Source organism: Condylura cristata, unplaced genomic scaffold, assembly GCF_000260355.1.
Source record: "Condylura cristata isolate star-nosed mole 26May11 unplaced genomic scaffold, ConCri1.0 scaffold00029, whole genome shotgun sequence".
Taxonomy (NCBI): domain Eukaryota; kingdom Metazoa; phylum Chordata; class Mammalia; order Eulipotyphla; family Talpidae; genus Condylura; species Condylura cristata.
This window is the reverse complement of record NW_004567130.1, coordinates 18,585,132-18,604,494: the sequence shown is the minus strand read 5'-3', so window position 1 is coordinate 18,604,494 and position 19,363 is coordinate 18,585,132. Positions and strand designations below refer to the sequence as shown.

General features: G+C 45.3%; 1 protein-coding gene across 1 annotated transcript in view; it reads left to right on the top strand.

Annotated features, from left to right (window-relative positions):
- The window catches only part of LYST (lysosomal trafficking regulator), a 94,982-nt gene that overhangs the window by 54,449 nt on the left and 21,170 nt on the right, over positions 1 to 19,363 (top strand). Inside the window, exons 28-39 of the mRNA XM_004691026.2 lie at positions 1,312 to 1,503; positions 3,713 to 3,891; positions 6,678 to 6,884; positions 8,666 to 8,842; positions 9,359 to 9,435; positions 9,577 to 9,765; positions 10,909 to 11,054; positions 11,137 to 11,233; positions 12,112 to 12,173; positions 12,386 to 12,441; positions 15,830 to 15,982; positions 17,888 to 18,132. Of these exons, the coding sequence (XP_004691083.1) occupies positions 1,312 to 1,503; positions 3,713 to 3,891; positions 6,678 to 6,884; positions 8,666 to 8,842; positions 9,359 to 9,435; positions 9,577 to 9,765; positions 10,909 to 11,054; positions 11,137 to 11,233; positions 12,112 to 12,173; positions 12,386 to 12,441; positions 15,830 to 15,982; positions 17,888 to 18,132 (1,780 nt within the window). The remainder of the gene's footprint in view (positions 1 to 1,311; positions 1,504 to 3,712; positions 3,892 to 6,677; positions 6,885 to 8,665; positions 8,843 to 9,358; positions 9,436 to 9,576; positions 9,766 to 10,908; positions 11,055 to 11,136; positions 11,234 to 12,111; positions 12,174 to 12,385; positions 12,442 to 15,829; positions 15,983 to 17,887; positions 18,133 to 19,363) is intronic.

Below are 19,363 nucleotides of genomic sequence, written 5' to 3'. Positions count from 1 at the left end.
TGCGTCTCTGTATCCTTTTTAATTTCATATCTGGAAGCAGTCTCTCCTTGAGCTTCTGTCCCAGTTGGCCCTCTCTTGACACAGGTAGAATCCTGTCTTCCCCAGGTCTGGCGGTAATACGTGCACAGCTTCATATATGCCAAAAGATGACCTCTAGGCCACCTCCCCTTTGCAGGCAGCCTTGGAGTCACTGGTTGTCCGGATGGAATTCGCCCTTTGTTGACACAGGCAGGTGTGCCTGTCACCTGCGCAGATAGCTTATGTTGCCTGTTGGTGTTTCTCATTCTCACGCTTGTGTCCTCTTTGATTCTGTACCTTAGTTCATATCCAGATGTGAGTTATTTTTGCTTTATTTTTGTCCCAACAGTGACTCTGTCCATCAAAATGTATTCACTAATGCAGAATACTGATGTCCTGAAATAGTAGGCTAAGTGCGATGAAATTCTTTGTCTTACAGGATGAGTTGTTTAAACCTGTCATAATCTAGCTATAATGGGTAATGTCTATAAAGGCATTTGTGTAAACTCACATGTTTTCATAACTTAAAACAAAGGTTCAGTTCCCGTGAAGGCGTCCATTACCCCTCACCTACCCAGGCGTCATTTTGGCCAACTTCTGATGCCTTTCAACTTCCAGCCGTTAAGCCAAGACTCATCTCCGCCGCCTTCCCCTGAATCTGCTCCCTCTGCGGTGCCTCATGGAGCAGGTGTAGTAGCGGTGCAGGGTGTCTAAGCAGTATCCTTGGGACATGCTTTCCTAGGGCTGAGTTCCAGATGACGTGCATGCAGCAAATCATCCTTCCTGCAAATCACTGGGACTGCATTTGTCTTCCTAATCGCCTCACTTTCATTTGGCTGATTTCAGTGCTGTCACTATATACATTTCTCAAAACTCCTTTGCAGATCCAACAGTGGTAATGATCCAGATAGTGTAATGTTCTAAATAAAACATGAGAGGCGATTAAAATCTGTTGATTGTTTTGGAGTATGAGGAAGTACAACAGTATTTGAAAATACTTTGTCAGAGTGTTCTGAACTACTTGTATCCTTACAATTATATGACTTTTTCAGGATTTTGCCAAATGATACTCATCCTGGTAAGGTACATTACCAGCGTTAACATTCTTATTTAGGCCTTTGAAATCAAAAGTACTGTTTTATTTCCTTAACGAGGGAGAAACCGCTTTCTTTTAATCACCTTCTTTCCCTTTGTATGAATTAATGTTGTATTGTTAAGTGGGTTAATCACCAAAATGAGTTTCCTTTATCCCTGTTCATCTGATATTTGATGTTTTACCTTATGTACTTGAAGGTCCTCGAAAATTTTCCCTTGCTCAGACGGACTCTCTTCTGGTAAAAATGCGTTCAGTAGCAAGTGATGAACTCTATATGATGATGCAACGAAGAATGAGCCAGGAGAATCCCGTCCAAGCGACAGAAGCGGAGCTGGCCCAGAGACTACAGAGACTCGCCGTGTTGGCAGTGAACAGGATTATTTATCTCGGTATGACTAGAGAGGAAATATGTTCTTGTTAGATACTGGCTTAAAAGTAGATAATTGGAAAGGAAACTAATTACGTTGCCAACTTTTAGGCAGCATTCTTTTTTTAAAAAAGTTTTATGCACACAAAACTGGGGTGCAGACCAGAGCTGCAGGGGTGAGAAGACTCCCCAGAGACAGAGTGGGGAGCAGAACAGGCAGAAACTGGAACACACTGCTGAGGGAGCAGAGAGACAGGAGGGGTCTGCTGCGCCCTGTGGGTCTCTCCCTGGCCAGAGATCGAACTCGTGCTGCAGGGGCTGCTGACAGCTTTATAGTGCTGAGACTTAACTTCTTGTGCCACCGGGGAGGCCCCTAAGCAAAATTATTCTTATTCTTACTATCCATGCTATTAAAAGAATTTCTGATTTATAACTAATATCTTGAGTAAGAGTTCACTTGTTAATGGGTTAAATCCTGACCTAAACTTCCCATTGAGTTTAAAACAGTGCCAGACATCTAGTATATTTTTCTTTCAGTTGAGATAATCCTACCTTTACATGCAGTTATTATTACAGAGATTCCATGTACTCTGACCCCAGTTTCCCTAGTGATTTGGAAAAACTGTAATCCAGGATATTGACGTTAATAGAGTCAATAATCAGAACATTTCTGTCACCACAGGATTCCTTACTTTGCCTTTTTCATAGCCTGCATACTTTCACCCCACCCTTTTCCCCCACCCCCCGTCCCTGGCAACCTCTGATGGATTTTTTATTTCTGTATTTTCATCATTTCAAGAATGTTAGGGCTGGCTTTTTCACTCAACGTAGCCCTCTGGAGAGTGTCCTGGTTGTTGCATGTTTGGTAGTTTATTCCTTTTTGGTCTTGCTGAATATGACTCCATAGCATGGATGGGCCAGTTTGCTAACCACTCATCTGTTGAAGAATCATTTGACTTCTTTTCTATTTGGGACTATTATAGATAAAGTTGGCTGCTAGAAACATCTGTGCACAGGCTTTTGTGGGAACATAAGTCCTTGTTTTTCTGGGATAAATGCCCAGGAGGGTAAACGTTGGCTTGCCTGGCAGTTGCCCATAGAGTTTTTGCTAGAAACCAGCCAAACTTTTCCAGAGTCTCCGTACAATTTTACATTCTCACCAGCAACATCTGAGTGATCCAGTTTTCATCACACACTTACCAATACTTGAAATCATTATTATTTCTTATTTTAACCATCATGGTAGTTGTGAGTAGAATTGCTTTGTGGTTTCAATTTGAATTGCTCTGTTGCTTAAGATATGTAGATAGACCTGGAACAACCACTAAAAGATTATGCATAGAGATACACTCAGAAGCCCTCGAGATTTCAGTCAAAATGAAATCCTCAATGTGTTCAAGTGGCTTCAAGGCAGGAAATAGAAAACAGTAATTGTTAGAAACAATAATTACTCTAAAAACACAGTGCCCCTAAGCTGTATTTTTTCCAACTTATGTATGTGTATTTTACATTGTTGTTTATTTTTGTGCCATGCCTGCTTGTGTGCCTTCCCTCTCAGGGGTGGTCTCCAGAACGTCCCCTTCCAGGTCACCGGGCACCCTCACCACACTCCCCGTGCTTCTCCCTCCCTCTGACTTATGGTTCCCCTATATCCTTCCTATAAGTGAAACCAGCCGATATTTTCTCTTTCCTTCTGGCTTAGTTCACTGAACATACTCCCTTCCAGCTCCATATTGCTTGTGGGTGGCACGAGTTTGTCTTTTTGCTTGCTGAGTAGTATTCCACTGAATACACCTAAGCCTTAAAAAAAACAGCTTTCCTTTGTCCACCAGCTCTCAGGCTGAATCTCAGACTGAATCATCTTTATCTCGTGTGCAGCATTAGTGGGCAAGCTTAAGTAAGCTCTGTGTCCTTCCTGTGACTTGCACATCGTGGGGCTGCAAGAGCCTCAGCTTCATTGCTCTGCAGTTCAACTGCATCATCATTAGTGAGCTAGAGACTGGATTTAGAGTTGCTTATTCACATAGATGTGTTTAAATTCCTAGATTGTTTTATAGGAGTGCAGTTTTTCTAGTTATAGCTTAATCTCTAGTCGATTACACTATACACATTTATGTTTTGATAACTGAACTAGTGATTAAAGAGAATGTTTTTACCAGCATCATTACCATTTGTGATAGTGTGGTATTGGTGATATGACTCTCTTTAATTTTAATTTTTTTAATTCAAAGAATTTAATCCAGACATTATTGACATTTTGAGTACTCCAGAAAATGCAACTCAGTGCAAGACCTCGGCTTCCCAGAACGAAACTTTGGAAGAAAACACTCATCAGGAACAACCTTTCATTTTCAATCCATTTCAGAAAGAAATGTTCACATATCTGGTAGAAGGATTCAAAGTATCTATTGTAAGTAAATTAATTACATGGAAAATGCAAATGAGTAAAGGTTTTGTGTGTCTGTATTATGTTTTCAAGACCATATTTGTACGCTTTCACACCATTTTTTAAAACTCAGGCAATTTTATTTTTTGAATCAAGGAGTGCCAAGTATTGCTGATTTACCTCTCCTGGAAGGTCCCTCATACACCCCTGGTTTCCAAGTGTGTAACCTGGACAGCACCTTCCAATACTGGAGTTTAGTAAGCATCAGCCGAGTTGGGTTTTGATGATTCCTGGGAAAGTTTAATAACTCAGCTTTAAAGGACTTTATAAGTAATTTGAATTATTAGTCTGAAATACTGTGACATTTAAACTTGGCTTAAAAGCAGTCAGTATCTTCAGAATTGCACAGGGAACATCGACATGTCAGGCTCTATGTTCCCTGACTCGGATTTCTGTAGGTCACTACAGTTGAGCAAGGGGAGCAAATCAGTCAGTTCCCTCCATAAACACCCCAGACTGGCCGACTTCTGGCAAAGGCACGGGTCGTGAATGCCAGCTTCAAATGTAAACCCAAATTTCTGTCTGTGGTTTGCACTTAACTGAATCTTTCACGCAGGGCCCTTTGAGTCAGGAGTAATTGGAGGTCTGTCTCCACAACTCAGACTGAGTTCTTGAATGACCAGATTCCAGCTGCAGATACAGGAGTTCTGTTCAGAACTGCACCAGCCTCACTGGACTGTCTCGGGGAGTGTTGCCAAGCCCTTCCATTCAGTCCTTAAATTGGGGCTGCTGTGCTCAGCAGCCTGTTTCTAATTCAGGTCTTATGACTATTTCTCTTTCATACTGAAAAAACATCTACTGTGGTTTTGGCATTTTTTGGTTTGTTTAAAATCTACAAAAGCTAGGTCTTTTTTTTAACTTGAAATACAGCTTAATCCCAACTCTAACACTAAGGAGAAGGTGATCGCTCTCACGCCCTGGGGTGCCTGCTGTGGCTATCACGTCTTCTGTCTGAACCATGGAAGGGGCAGCTGCCTCCAAGGTAGCAGAATACTGATGCCCAGAGAGCGGCTTTTAGCCTCCACACTCAACGTTGAGCCCTGCTTGTCTCCTCAGCGTCCCCGAGGCAGGGCAGGACCCTGCTCGGTGCGGAGGCAGTGGCCCGTGCTGCCTTGGGAACCAGTTCTGACACAGGCCCTTGTCCTCTCCTGGGGCAGCTGGCAGGGCGCCCTGCAAGTAGCGCCCACCTGCTGTGGGCTGGGTCTGGGCCCGTGTGGGGACAGGTGCAGGCGTGGCACTGAGCCCCACGTGAGGATCCCCAGCTAGTTTTCTGCCAAGTCAAAGGCAGCCCTTCTCAAAGTTGCAGAAATGTGCTAACACTGAAGATCCTTCTTTCAGGGAAGACAGTGCACTTGCGTTGACTTTCCTGTCTTAGTATCTACTGTGCCACCACACGGCATGCTGGCATGTGCCAGGCCTCACACATGCCAGCTCCCCATTCCAGGTAGAGATTCTCATAAATGGCCTTTTTTTTTTTTTAAGATTTACATGTGCACACAAGAGCTGAGGTGCAGGCCAGAGGTGCAGGGGGGTGAGAGGATTCACCAGAGACAGAGTAGGGAGCAGACAGGCTGAGCTCCTGAGACCCACTGCTGAGGCAAGCAGCAGGAAGACAGGAAGGGTCTGCTGCGCCCTGGGGTCACTCCCTGGCCGGATCGAACTTGTGCTGCCGTGGCTGCAGGCAGCTTCACGGTGCTGAGACTTAGCCCCTCGCAACATCCGGGAAGCCCCGAAATAACCTTTGATGTTACATGGCATATTAGAAGCACATGCTGGCATTGGCTGAAATCACCGCCTCAGCGCCCAGGTCTCTCGAGCTGCAGTTTCCCACTCACTGGTCTCTCCAGGCTCTGCCGGTGCTGACCCAAGGGGTTGGGTCTCAGTGCCCGAGGCATCTACATACCTGTTCTCAGAGTCACCAGTGAGGTGGCGTTTCATGAATATAGTTTTCCCAGTTCTACCATTACCCACCAGTGCAAGTTTGAATTGAATTTGGGGTTTTCCTTGGGCTGCCACTGTGGTGTCACCTCCAGAAGCGTCCCAGAGTCCGTCTGACTGAGGACCACAAAGATAGCGGGAGGGGAGTCCGTAGGTCATGTTAAGTGATTTAGGACTTAAGCTTCTTCATCGTTCTCTCTCTTTTTTAATTGTGGCAGAGTGTACATAACATAAAATTTGCTCTTTTGACCATGTTTAAGGATATAATTCAGAATTCAAGGGTGCCAACTGCCTTTACACTCTCATGCAACCATCACTGCTGTTCATATCCAGAACTTCTCATCATCCCAGACTAACGTCTGTATCCATTAGCCAGCAACCCTGCTACCTCCCCCATAGCCATTATTCTACCTTGTGTCTCTGTGAATTTGACTTTCCAGCTACCTAATACATATCATGTGTTATTTCTCCTTATTTAATATTTCTGCCTTTTTGTGTGTGGCTTATTTCATGTACCATGTTTTCAAAGTTCAACCACTTTGAACCATGTATCATGAACCATGTTCCTTTTTACAGTAATCCTCCACAATATCACGTTTTTATCCATTCATCCACCAATGGACATTTGGATTATTTCCACCTTTTGGCTCTTTTGCTTAATGCACCTGTATACACTGGTATATGTCCATGTCTTTTAAGCACCCACTGGTATGATGTCTTGTGTCTTCCTTTGATTGTTTGTCAAAATCTGGTATAAACATGCCCCATGGTTACCTGTAGATGGTGCTAATTCATTCTTGTTTCGCTCTAAGGGTCCTAGTAAGGCTGGCGGGCCCAGGCAGCAGTGGAAGAAGATCTTGTGCTCCTGCAAGGAGACCTTCCGTGTGCAGCTGGGCAGACTGCTGGTGCACACGCTGTCTCCGGTGCACCCTTCGCATGAGAGAAAGCAAGTGCTTGACATCGTTCGTGAACCAAATCATCAAGAAATACTGCGAGATTGCCTTAGCCCATCACTGCAGGTAAGTGTTTCAGTACCCACAGATTAGTAAAAACTTGTGGCGAAATGTAAAATTGTACAAAACAGCTGAAAGTAAACTGTTTTTCCACACGCAGCTCTCTCTGTGCCACCTTGACACCTTCCGTTTCTTTCCGGTCTGCGTGGAACACTTCATTAGGCATCTCATTGCTCTCTAAGAAATTTGCTTGATAGATTTAATTCCTTAAGTCAGCCTCTCGAAGGAGGAAATGAGACTGTTTTCACAACTGTCCAAATAATTTCTAGTTCAGTAGCTGTGAGCCATGAGTGATTCATCAGAAAATGTTAAATGAGGTGGGAGATGCCGTAAACAACTCGGTGTTCAGAGAATCATGTTCCTTGGATGTGCAGAATAAAACATTTCTGAGAGTTTTTCAAGATGATTTTAGAATGTCATCGAATGCTTAACTGAAGTATTTTTAGGGTTATATTTAGAACATTACCTTTAAACCACATATACAGAAATATTCTGGTCACTTCCATTTTGGCTTATTGCCAACTCATCAGGCCTGTTACCCATAGAGCATCTGTCCATTTTTACCTTCTGGTCATAGAGCAGCATCTCCTGACTTGAGTTACAATGTGCTTTTGCAGGTCTCACCTTTGCGCCTATTCCTCTGACACTTGGGGGACATGACACAGCATGCCGGGAAATGACATGCTATGATTCAGTGTGTTAATCTAAATTATCACCCAAAATGTAATCGTCTCCAAATCCATTGTTGACATTTAATACTTTTCCCAGTTTAAAATGTCATACGCCAAATGCAGTGACGTTTGTATCAATGCAAAATTTTTAAGTAATATTCTGCATGTTGTGTAAACTGTCAAAATGAATGTCTGCTGTAACCGTAGCGGTCAGTCAGAGTGTCTCACCAGGGCACTTCAGCCGTGGACCGAGCTCTCGCTTCGGGCTGTGCTGTACGGGCAGCGGCTGGTGCCACAGCCCTTGGTTGTGATTGCAGGGTCTCGTCGTAAGAAGACACTCAGGGCCCGCCCTGGTGACGCAGCGGGTTAGGTCTGCAACCAGCCCCGGACATGCTCATACAGCTAGGAGCTGAGCTCTCGTTCACCTTTTGTTCTCTCCAGGGAGTAATAAAACGCTGAACGGTTTATACCTGAAATTTTAACTGTCTTCTGTTCTAAGCAGTCCAAGGGAAAAGAATAAATAAACATAATTAAGGTTGAGATGAAAGTTTTCCTACCAGTTCACTTTTCTGTGAGCAGAACTAAGATTCCTTCAGTGGGCCCAGGCTTACTTGCTGGCTGCCTCTCCCAGATTCTCTATGGAATTCCTTTCTCCCAAGCTTGTTTCCGTTCTTTTCTTTCTTCCCCTCCTTCCTCTTTCTTGGCCTTGTTTTCCTCTTGCCTCCTTTCTTTCTTTTTACCTCTTTTTCTTCCTTTTGCTTTGTTTTTGTGTTTACAATATAAAGTTTCAAGCCTACTGGTGCTATCATGAATACCATAAAACCATTACCTACATTTAACAACTGCCAGTATTTTAGCATTACTTCTGATTCTGCAGTATTTTCAAGTCAATTATGGCAGTCACAGCCTGTTTCTTGTGTTAGCATAACATCATCATGCCTCACAAAGTTCTCATACACCCTGATGTCACCAAGGAGACAGTGCAGGGTCAGATTTCTTCAGTTCTGCCCAGAATTGAACCTTCTAAGCCAATTTAGTCAAATAAACCAATATAATTTGATTTAACTAGCAGATAATTTAAATGTAAGAAACTAAAATACTGCTTTTTTTTTTAAGCATGGCGCCAAATTAGCTTTGTATTTGTCAGAATTGATACATAATCACCAGGATGAACTGACTGAAGAAGAACTGGACACAGCAGACTTGCTTATGAATGCTTTAAAATTATGCGGTCATAAGTGCATTCCTGCTGGGGCAGCGGCGAAAGCAGATCTTACTAAATTGATCAAAGAGGTGAGTCAGTGACATCATAATGGTTTCCTAGGAGAGCTCGTTAACTATGATTTTAAATTGATTAAACGTGGCTTTTATCATAAGTGATCACTGATGATGGAACTGACATGGTAGCTTTCTTACTTCATATTGCTTTTTACTGTGGAGAAGGAGCGGTATTTCCCAGAGTGTTGTTTTGCGGCCATCCACTGACAGGGGCTTCCAGTGAAGGAAAGACCCTTATTGGCGCAAGCAGGTTGAAGCATCCAGCTTGAGTTGCAGGTTAAAAAATCCAAACAGTCAGCAGCTGTGAGAATGGCCACTCTCGGCCGCAGGTTAACTCCGCCAGCCTTGGTGGCGGCAGCGGCGGCAGCCAGCGTGGGTGATGGGTGGCAGCTCTGGGTGGCCAGGCTCGGGCTTGCTCCTCGAGGACAGTGTTTCTCCTCAGTTAACTGGGCTTCTAAGTTAGTTTATGGGCACTATGACAGTGAAAACGGTGCTGCAGCTTACTGGCACGCTGTTATCTAAATCTTTTAGGAACAAAAGAAATACGAAGCCGAAGAAGATATGAATAAAGCCAGCTGGCAGAAAACAGTTAAGAATAATCAACAAAGGTAGGCTCTGGTGCGCTCTCAAAGTCGCCGGGGTTAGGGCTCCTTTCGATTTCACATACACTTTAGCTGCAAAGGGCCGCGCTTTGACACACTTTGAAGGGGCCTCGGACCCTTAACTTGTGGACGACAGTGTGTGCTTAGTCTCTTTCAGCGTCTCCATTCAAAATCGAAGGAAATATCCAAAATAGCTGCAGATGTCACCCAGGCAGTGTCTCTCTCCCAGGGAATGGAGAGGAAGAAGGTGATCCAGCATATCAGAGGGGCGTATAAAGTGGGCTTGAGTGCCAGCAGGCACTGGCAGGAGCTCATTCAGCAACTGACGCACGACAGGTGAGCGTGGCGGTGTCTTTGCCTTGCTTGTGTCTTCACCGAGGCTAACGCCTTTCACTCCAGAAAAAGGTGTAGCACCCCCTTAAGTGCCTAAAACATCGGCAATAAAATTTAAAACATCTATCACGAAATAATGGGGAAAAAATTTAGTATTCTCTAAATTTGCCTAAGGTAACTAATTAGTACGATGTTGGGCTGCTAAAATACAGCAGACATACAGAAAATCAGATTCCAGGTGAATTAAAGAATTAGACTGAGAAAGTGTGTCAAACAGGAAAACAGGCTCTTTACCAACTCTGGTGGGTAAACTTCTGAGCTCAGATGCAATGGAAGAAACTGCAGAGAAGAAGTGAGCGAGTCACAGCTTCCATCTTCCCGATGTGCTTAACTATAATGAAAATATATTAGCTAATATCTATATTGCTTAAAAATATCTTTAAAGACTTGAAAGGAGAATGCTAAGATCCCAAAAGTTTGAGTGAACAAAAGATAGGAATACAGTCTTCCTGTGAAACAAAACTAATGAACACCTGGAAAAATATTCAGGGTTCCTAGAGGCCACTAGGTTTTGTAAGACCTTTGTATGCCGCAGTTACCTTTCCTGCTGTTAAGTTTTTCGTGCTAACAGCCACAGGAGAACAGCCTAGCACTAGGACACAGTCATCGTGTTTTTCGGTTTTTTTCTTAGATTTATTTATTTATCCATACAGAACTGGGGTACAGGCCAGAGGAGCAGGGGTGGTGAGAGGACTTCCCAGAGACAGAGTGGGGATCAGAACAGGCAGATCGATGAAGCACACTGCTGAGGGGAGCAGCAGGGGTCAGGAGAGGTCTGCTGTGCCCTGTGGTCACTCTGGGGTGGGCAGGGATTGAACTTGTGCTTTAACCCGCTGTGCCCCCAGGGAGGGCCAGTCATCGTGTTTTTAATGTAACGGGAATAAGAGAGGGGCAGAGCCCGGAGACTCAGTCAGGAGCGGACCTGCTGCTCCTCCTCTGGGCAGGGGCGCCAGGCTGAGCTGTTGAGTCTGCAGCTCTAGTTAGGTAGGTAAATTCTCGTTTATTTATTAGCGCTTATAACAGTTCTTTTTGAAAGCTGTAAGCACCTCAGGTGACCTCTTCCAGCACTCTCTCATCTGCTTGCAGAGCGGTCTGGTATGACCCCACCTACTACCCAACGTCCTGGCAGCTGGACCCAACAGAAGGGCCCAACAGAGAGCGGCGGCGTCTGCAGAGGTGTTACTTAACCATCCCCAATAAGTATCTCCTCAGGGACAGGCAAAAGCCAGAAGGTACCGTAGTTCTTCACTGAGCTTGTGCATACAGCAGACGGCTGTGGTCCTAACAGAGCTAACATGGACTTTTTCCCCACAGACGTGGTCAAACCACCCCTCTCTTACTTATTTGAAGACAAAACTCATTCTTCTCTCTCTTCTACTGTAAAAGACAAAGCTGCAAGTGAGTCTATAAGGTAAATTTGACACCATAAGCCCTCTGTCTTTTGCTGAAGGCGATGAGGTATAGTAGCTTCCTGCAGTGGCTATGGGGTATTCAGTTGGATGCTGCTTTCACTGTTGGCTTGGGGAGGTCCGAAACATGGCTCAAGACGGTGCCAGGATGGATGACCAAAACGTGAAAGGGACCATCAGCGCCTGCAGCCTGTGCTCGGCCGCTGGTGGCTTAGCGCTTTTATGTTGGTCTTCTAGCATGTCCATGACGTGGACAGTCCTGCCCGTGGCACCCCTGGGTCACCTGGAGCAGGGCCGAGGCTAAGCCCGCTCCCTGCTCTCCTAGCTCGCGGGTCTCGGGCGAGGCGCACAGCCTCTGTCCCTCCCAGTGGGGTCTGTTGCCCAGGGAAGGTGGCAGCACCCAAAGGTGAATGCCGGGCCACTGTTGAGGGCATGGTGTGACCGCCGTCATCACGGTGGTAGCACTGCTGTGCTGTTCACTTAACAACTAAAAACTAGGCTCAAAGGAAGATAAGTAGCCTGACTGAAGATCAGGGAAGTTTTCTGACTCTCACCTTTTTTTCCAAGAATAATAGGCTTCCCTTACAAGTGTGAAGCGTCAGGCATGAAGCACAGCTTGCTTATTTACTGGAATGTAGATGAACCCGCACTCTGCACAGCAGATGTAGGGATTATTAGCCTTTTCTAAAAGTTCTGATTATTTTCTCCTCTGCTACAATATTCAAAGATGGTAGAACATTCTAGGTGGGTTTTGACAAGACAGCTCATGCTTTTGAAACTCTAGTCTGCTCTGCTGACCTCCTTTACTCGATAAAATGAAAGTTGGGCTCCCTGACACTGGTCAGAACGCTTACCCCGACCTTGGCCCCCGTTTTGACAGAGTGAATCGAAGATGCGTCAGTGTAGCGCCATCTCGAGAGACTGCCGGTGAGCTGTTGCTGGGTAAGTCCTGTTTTGAAGTTTTTCTCACGTTCATTTGCCTTATTTTGTTCTTGACTATTTGGCAGCCTTTTTGAGCTTGTTTTTTTTGCACATTAATATGCCATTCGGTTGTGTAAACTTTCTCGGCTGTCTTAATCCAGAGGTCGTGCTTTTAGCCGTAACTGTTGATGGAGCATGTACATCTTAAAGTTCATACAAATTATTTTCCGCAGGCAAATGTGGAATGTATTTTGTGGAAGATAATGCTTCTGACACCATTGAAAGTTCGGTAAGTAGATGCTGGTTGGCGCTTAAGTAAATCTGTAAATTCCCAAAATGTATAATAAATTCAGTATAATCATGAAGCCGACAGAACTGCCAGAGTTCATTTCGCCCTCTGTAGATTGATCTGAATTCCAATATTCTTAAAGGACAATTAAAAAGAAAGCAGCAGCACCAGCCCTCCAGGCTTCCCATCCATCCCACCCATAGCAGCCAGTCTCATGGTTGCCCGTGGGCCGCAGACAGGCGCTTCCGAATCTCCCAGCTTGCTCTCATGTGTACATGCCTTCAACAACAGAGAAGATTGTATAATTGAGGAGCTTAGGTAATCTTGATGTTCCCTTAGCCTACAAATCTAAGTTTTTCCTGGAAATACTGATAATAGTCAGAAAATATTTACAAGTCACTTTTCTGTAAAGTTGTTTTGCCCATTTGAACTAGCATAATCCTATTAAAATACTATTTTGAGATGCCATTAATAAAAGAAATAGGACTTTTGTTTCAGAAAAGTTCTAAAACCAGTAATTCTAAGGATATACTAAATAAGATTGAGTATGCATTAATGGTGATCACATAGCTGAGTGAAAACAGAAAATTTGATTATAAAACAACGTTTAAAATTCGCGAAAACACCTGATGCAGCCGAGTCGGCGCCCCGTCTCTCCTGCTGGGAAGTGACGTCCTCCCAGGCATGGGTCTGTGACGGGAGGCAGCCAGAAAAGCATGGGAGAAGAAAAATGTATTCTTCCGAGGTTTGTTTAGCAATCGCCATTGCATCTGTCCACGTTGGTAAATGTGCAATTACTATTTTTCAAGACGTATCTTTTAGCAGCCAAGGGTATTAGTAGTTGAAGGAAGAGCCAGCTTTTTTCTGAGTCTGAGCATGGCAGTTCCCTCCTGTAAACTCTCTTAAAATACTCCGGCTGGAAACATACAGCAGAGTCTTTCCTTCCTCTGCACTGCTGTCGTGTTCCTTCTTCTTTCTTACAGGAGTTTTCTGTCTTGTATTTCAAATGTCTGTGCAAATATCTCTCACCCCTTTTTACCTAGTACATTTTTATTTTAGGTGGAATACTTTGCCCATAGATTCTTGATCTATGTTAAACTGAGTGGCGAATACTGACGCTAAATGAGGAATTGAGTTTAAAAAGTGAGAATATTACGTTTTTATTAGATCTTTTTATTTGTAATATATTTTCTGCCTTTACTTCCAGAAATCAGTTGGGTTCCATTAAAGCACATAGATCAGGGCAATTCAGATTTTTAAAACTACAGGTTTCCGAAAGACTCAGTAGCTGAAGTGACGAAGTCACGGCAGCCTAGCAGCCAAGTGCTCAGCATCGCTGTGGCTTTCTGTGAGTCACCAGCGGGGCTGCGCCGTCCGTGTGGGAAACTGCCAGGAGTCAAGGCTGAGGGTGTTTGAAAAGATGGACAGGAACATTTTATTTCTTTATTATTTTTCTAACTACTTTAAACTTATCTTTCTCTTTGGTAACTTTTCATTATTTTTCTTTTAAAACTTTGACTCATTTAATTCATGTGTTTAATTGCAGTTTAGGAAAGATGTAGATGTTTTTCAAAGTTTTCTCTGAATTTGTGCTGTGGGGCCTGAGGACAGGAGAGCCAGAGGGCCTCGGGCCCGGAACGCCAGGCTCCTCAGGGGGCCCGCAGGCCGCATCCATACAGCGGGAGGCAGCCACTGGTGGCCACCTCCTCCTGCTGTGACTCCAGCCATGATGCAGGCCTGCTTGCTGGCAGTACAACCAGGGCTGCGTTCGCCAGCTGGACTGGGGTGTCTGCGGTGCCCCTCCAGAGGCTTGGTTTGTCTTAGGGATGGCTCCGAGCCCTAGGAACGCCAGCGAGGGCAGGCCCATGTGACGCACTCTTGAGAAAGGCTTTCTTCCATCCTCCATCCAGGCCCAGGCCCAGGCCCAGGCCCAGAGACAGGCTCCCGGTTCCTTCTCCTTATTGAGGGCCATGTCTGTCTGGCTTTCTCTGAGGAGCACGTCCCTTCATGGGTTCGGTTCCCTGAAGGCGTCTCAATTCTACCCTGTGATCTGGGCCGGGCCCAGCCCCTGAAACTGGGGTGTGCACCCATGCACACGCATGCACCCACCCAGTGAAGTGGCCGAAGTATCACTTCCTCTTCCTACCGTGTTCAAATTTCTCTATTTCTAACTCCTGGAGATCTCTCTCCCTTACTTTCTTGCAAACTCAGCTATACATTTACAGAACATTTGCTTGGGAAAGAAGACAACCCGAACAGGTTGCCTGCGGCCTGGCTGCAGCTACATGGTGTTGTAGAAAGGGAAAAGCTTTCTGTTGGTGAAAAGAGCAGTGGTTTCAGGGACAGGAAGAGGTGAATAGATGAACACTAGGGGATTTTATTCTGTGTGATACTGTAGCGGTGAGTACATTTCTTCAAACATTTATCAAAGTGTATAGAATGGTGAGACGCAAGATTGAACCCTGATGACAACTGTGGGATTCAGATAAAAACAAAATATTCCATATTGGCTCATCAGTTGTAAAGACAATGAAACACAGCAGTGGAAGAGGTTAATAATAATAAGTGAACAGGCCCTCCCTGGTGGCACAGGGATTAAAGACAGCACTGTCAAGCTACTGACAGCCCCTGCAGCGAGAGTCCATCCCTGGCCAGGGAGTGACCCACAGGGCGTAACAGACCTCTCCACTGCTCCCTCAGCAGTGTACATCATTAGCCTGTTCTGCTCCCCAGTCTGTCTCTGGGGAGTCCTCTCACCCCCACACCTCTGGCCTGCACCCCAGCTCTTGTGTGCATAAATAAATATTTTCTAAAAGATAAGTAATAGCCATCCCTGGTGGCGCAGAAGTTAAAGCACAACACTGAGAAGCTAAAGCCACTTCCGCATGAGTTCGATTCCCACCTGCCCCGGAGGTGACCACATGGCACGGCAGACCTCTCCTGACCCGCCTGCTGCTCCCCTCAGCAGTGTACTTTGTTGATCTGCCTGTTCTGCTCCCCACTCTGTCTCTGGTGAAGCCTCTCACAGTCCCTGCCCCTCTAGCCTGTACCGCAGCTCTGTGTGCAAATAAATCTTTTAAAAAAAAAGTAATAAATAATAAACCAACAGGGTGCAGAGATGGGCTCCATGGGAACTCTTAATACCTTCTCAATTTTCTGTAAATCTAAAACTGCTGCAAAAGTCTGTTTTAAAAATTAAGCTCTTAATTTTAAAAAATTCTTAAATTCCATCTACCATTTTGAAGTATTTCATAGTGGGGGGGTTTTCAGAATCTTATCTGTCATTTTGCCACAGGAGGAAGATTTTTTAATTTTATATATTTTTAAGATATAAAAGTAAAGTGGTTATTTATCTTTTGTGTACTTCCATCTATTTCCTTTGTCTCAGAACCTCCAGGGGGAGCTGGAGCCAGCCTCATTTTCTTGGACATACGAAGAGATTAAAGAAGTTCACAAGCGCTGGTGGCAGTTGCGAGATAACGCTGTAGAGATCTTCCTGACCAATGGCAGGACACTCCTGTTGGCCTTCGATAACACCAAGGTGAACTCAGCTTTGCTGGCAGGTGTATTTTTGAAGGGTCATGGGGCCAGAGTGACTGGACTCAATGATTATATGAAGATGTAGCTTATTTAAACATCAGTTCACTGTTACTGTGAATTTTAAATTGCCCCGTGTCTCAGTACTAGTTAAGTGCTCCTTGGTTGTCTGTCCTCCAAAACCGTCTTAAACTCTGATTCCCCAAAGTGGCTGGATCTGTAAAAACTGCATGAGTGAGTGTATGAGAAGCACAGAAGTGGTTACAGCCTTGCTGGTAGGCTCTGCTGTGGCGAAACCCTTTCTTGCCCAGCCCCCAGCTGTGCCCTGTCCGCTCTCTGGACACCGTGCCTGCGGCCAGGTGTCCCCTCTCATCCCCCATCCCCCGGGCAGGTCGGTGGTGCGTGCCCCCCCGCAGCCTCTCTGCACGGGGTCACCAGTGACCTCCCTGCTGCTAAGCCCTGTGACATTGTTAGTCCTCATTTTTGAACTATCAGGAGCATTTGACCAGCTGACCCTCCTTTCTCTTAAAACAATAATAAACCAAACTTTCCTTGTGGGCCTCCGGGTTCTCTCTCAGTCCTGCTTCGATCCAGCAGCCGGGCCGGCCTGGTCGGGCGTGTAGAAGCCTCTTCTGAGTGAGGCTCATTCCTCAGACGCGTTCTCTTCTCGTCTACTCTTTTGGCTTTAACCAGCGTACAGGTGATAGCACAGCCCGAGCCCCTCTAATCACCACTCTCTTCCATGTAGCTCCTTCCTGGGCCTCTCCCATTGATGTCTCATTGGCCGTTCCGCACTGAACATGCACAGTGAACCCCTCATCTCCTTGGGTCTTCGCAGTTAGCTGCTCTCAGTGCGGTATGGGTTCTTTCCGTCCACATTCTAAATGGGCTCATGTTCTTGATTTCTTCTTCTTCTGTTCATTGTTTGCATATAAGAAGGAAACTAACTTTTGTGTATTGAGTTTGTACCCTTTCACTGAGCTGAACTGGTTTATTTTTAATTAGTACTCCAGTGGCACCTTTGGGTTCTCTGTGTAAGTTAGCTTTCCCTCTTCCTTCCTGAAGCGGCCCTGTTATCTTTCTCGTGCCTAATGGCTCCTGCTAGGGCCCCAAGGCGGTGCTTAGTAGAGTGGTAGGAATGGACACCCTTGTCTCCTGCCAGGCCGTCTTCAGCCAGGCCACAGTCTTGGGTTCCGAAAGCTGTCGTCATGCCCGTCCTGGCGACACCTGCATTCCTGTTCTTCTCATTTCCTCTCCATCCTGGCTCTGGTCGTCAGTGCCTGCGGCACATTTTCTGTGCCTGAGACCACACATTCAAGATGGGTATTTCAGACTTTATTGTAGCGAAGACCTGGCTTGTCTGTTTTCTTCCTACTTAACTCCCGAAGATCATTTAATTGCTTTGCGAGAAATCAGAATACTCTTTTTTTATGATAAAACTTATATGAAGCTATAAAAAGAAGTTTAAACGTTAGTTTCAATCAGTAGTGAAAAGCATATAACCTACTTTACTCAGCATATTTTATTTCATTTCTATGAAATACATTTTAGTGCCCAAATATTACAGGTGCAGTAACTGCACTAGGAAGCTTTAAGGAGGAGACAGTGCTAGCTCAGAAAAGCGTGCGCTCTGCATCACGCTTCAAGGAAAAGAAGTATGTCTGTAGCAGACTTTTCTATACAAACCATCTCTTCACTCATAAGCAGACTTGTGCAGCAGCAAACCTCATGACTAAGAGCTCAGCTTTCGGAGGGAGACCTAGATCTGGGCCTCAGTTCTCCAGCTGCTAGCGTTGGGCAGAAAGTGTGTTCTTGGCCTGGCAATCAGTACCCAGCCTGCGACACGTGAACTCTTTGGAGGAAAGTGGCAGGAGTCAAAGACTAAGATCCTTGTCTCCTGTCCTCGTAGGTGCGTGATGATGTGTACCACGGGGTGCTGACTAACGACCTCCCCAACCTCCTGGAGTACGGCAACATCACCGCTCTGACGAACCTGTGGTACACTGGGCAAATCACCAACTTTGAGTATTTGACTCACTTAAACAAGCATGCTGGCCGCTCCTTCAACGATCTCATGCAGTACCCAGTCTTCCCATTTATACTTGCGGACTACGTTAGCGAGACGCTTGACCTCGGCGACCCGTTAGTCTACAGGTACTTGCGGGCACCGTCACCTTGCGGCTTCGTCAGAGCACTGTACACTGTGTTTATTTCACTAAAGTTCCTCCCATGACAATTTTCAAACATGCACAAAAAAATGGAATGAGCATGTAATGACCCACCAAAAAAGGTTACAAAAACTTTGCCAAGCGTGTGCGTCTTTCTTTTCTTTTTCCTATTTGAGATGAATCACAGGTATCTGGTCGTGCCAAGCCTGTATTGTCCGTATATGTCTCTTAAGACAGCAGAGCTTCCTTACTTTAACTCTGGTGCCACTGCTCACACATAGGAGAGTGGACAGTCGTGTCCTCTAGTCCCTAGTTCATGCTCAGGTGTCCCCTCTTACAGCAAAGGTGTCTTGCTTGAATCAAGGTCAATGTCACTTTGGCTGCCATGTCACTGAAGATATGCATCTGGAATGGCCTTCAGTTTGTGTATGTCTGCTACTTGCGTGAGAAAGAAATGAAGGCCATCTACCTTCTAGGGTACCTCATTCCTTGTCAGCATTCAGCTGTCCTTCTAGTCTCTAGTTGAGAGCTGTGTGGCCCGTCTAAGGGGAGAAACAATCAAGCTTGTGAAATAATGGTGCATCGTGAATAAAAAGTAAATAAAATTTAAAAATCGTACAGAAAACTCTACCTTAAGTTTTTATTTTTTATAATTTATTAATTTATACAACTTTTGCATCATTCATATTTGCACAATGTTTGCTCGCCCCTCTCAGGTGTGTCCTCATGGAGCCCCCACCAGCTCACCCTGCACTGTCACCCAGCCCCGGTCCCTCCTGCCCTCATTCTGATCCCTCCCCCCCGCAGACTGGCTCTGATTTATAGTTGCCTGTTCATTTGGGGTTTCTTTTTCCTGATCCTTTATTCAGTTCCCTGCATTCCTCCTGCATCCTACTGATAGTTTTCTTTTCCCCTCTGGCTTATTCCACTGAGCTCCAGTTATGTTGCTGTGAGAGACCTGAGTCTTTTGATTGCTGAGTAGTATCCTACTGTGTGTGTGCACCACGCCTTCTTGATCCAGCCGGCTAGTTTGGGGCATTGGCGCATTGGCGTTGTGTCCAAGCTTACCTACTATTAAGTAGCGCTGCAGAGAGCACAGGGGTGCAGGAGTGCTTTTGAGTTGATGTGTGTGTGTCCTTTGGGTAGGTCCCCGGGAGTGGAATTGCTGGCCACGTGGCGGTTCATTCGCAGTGGCCTGAGGACCCCACACCACTGTG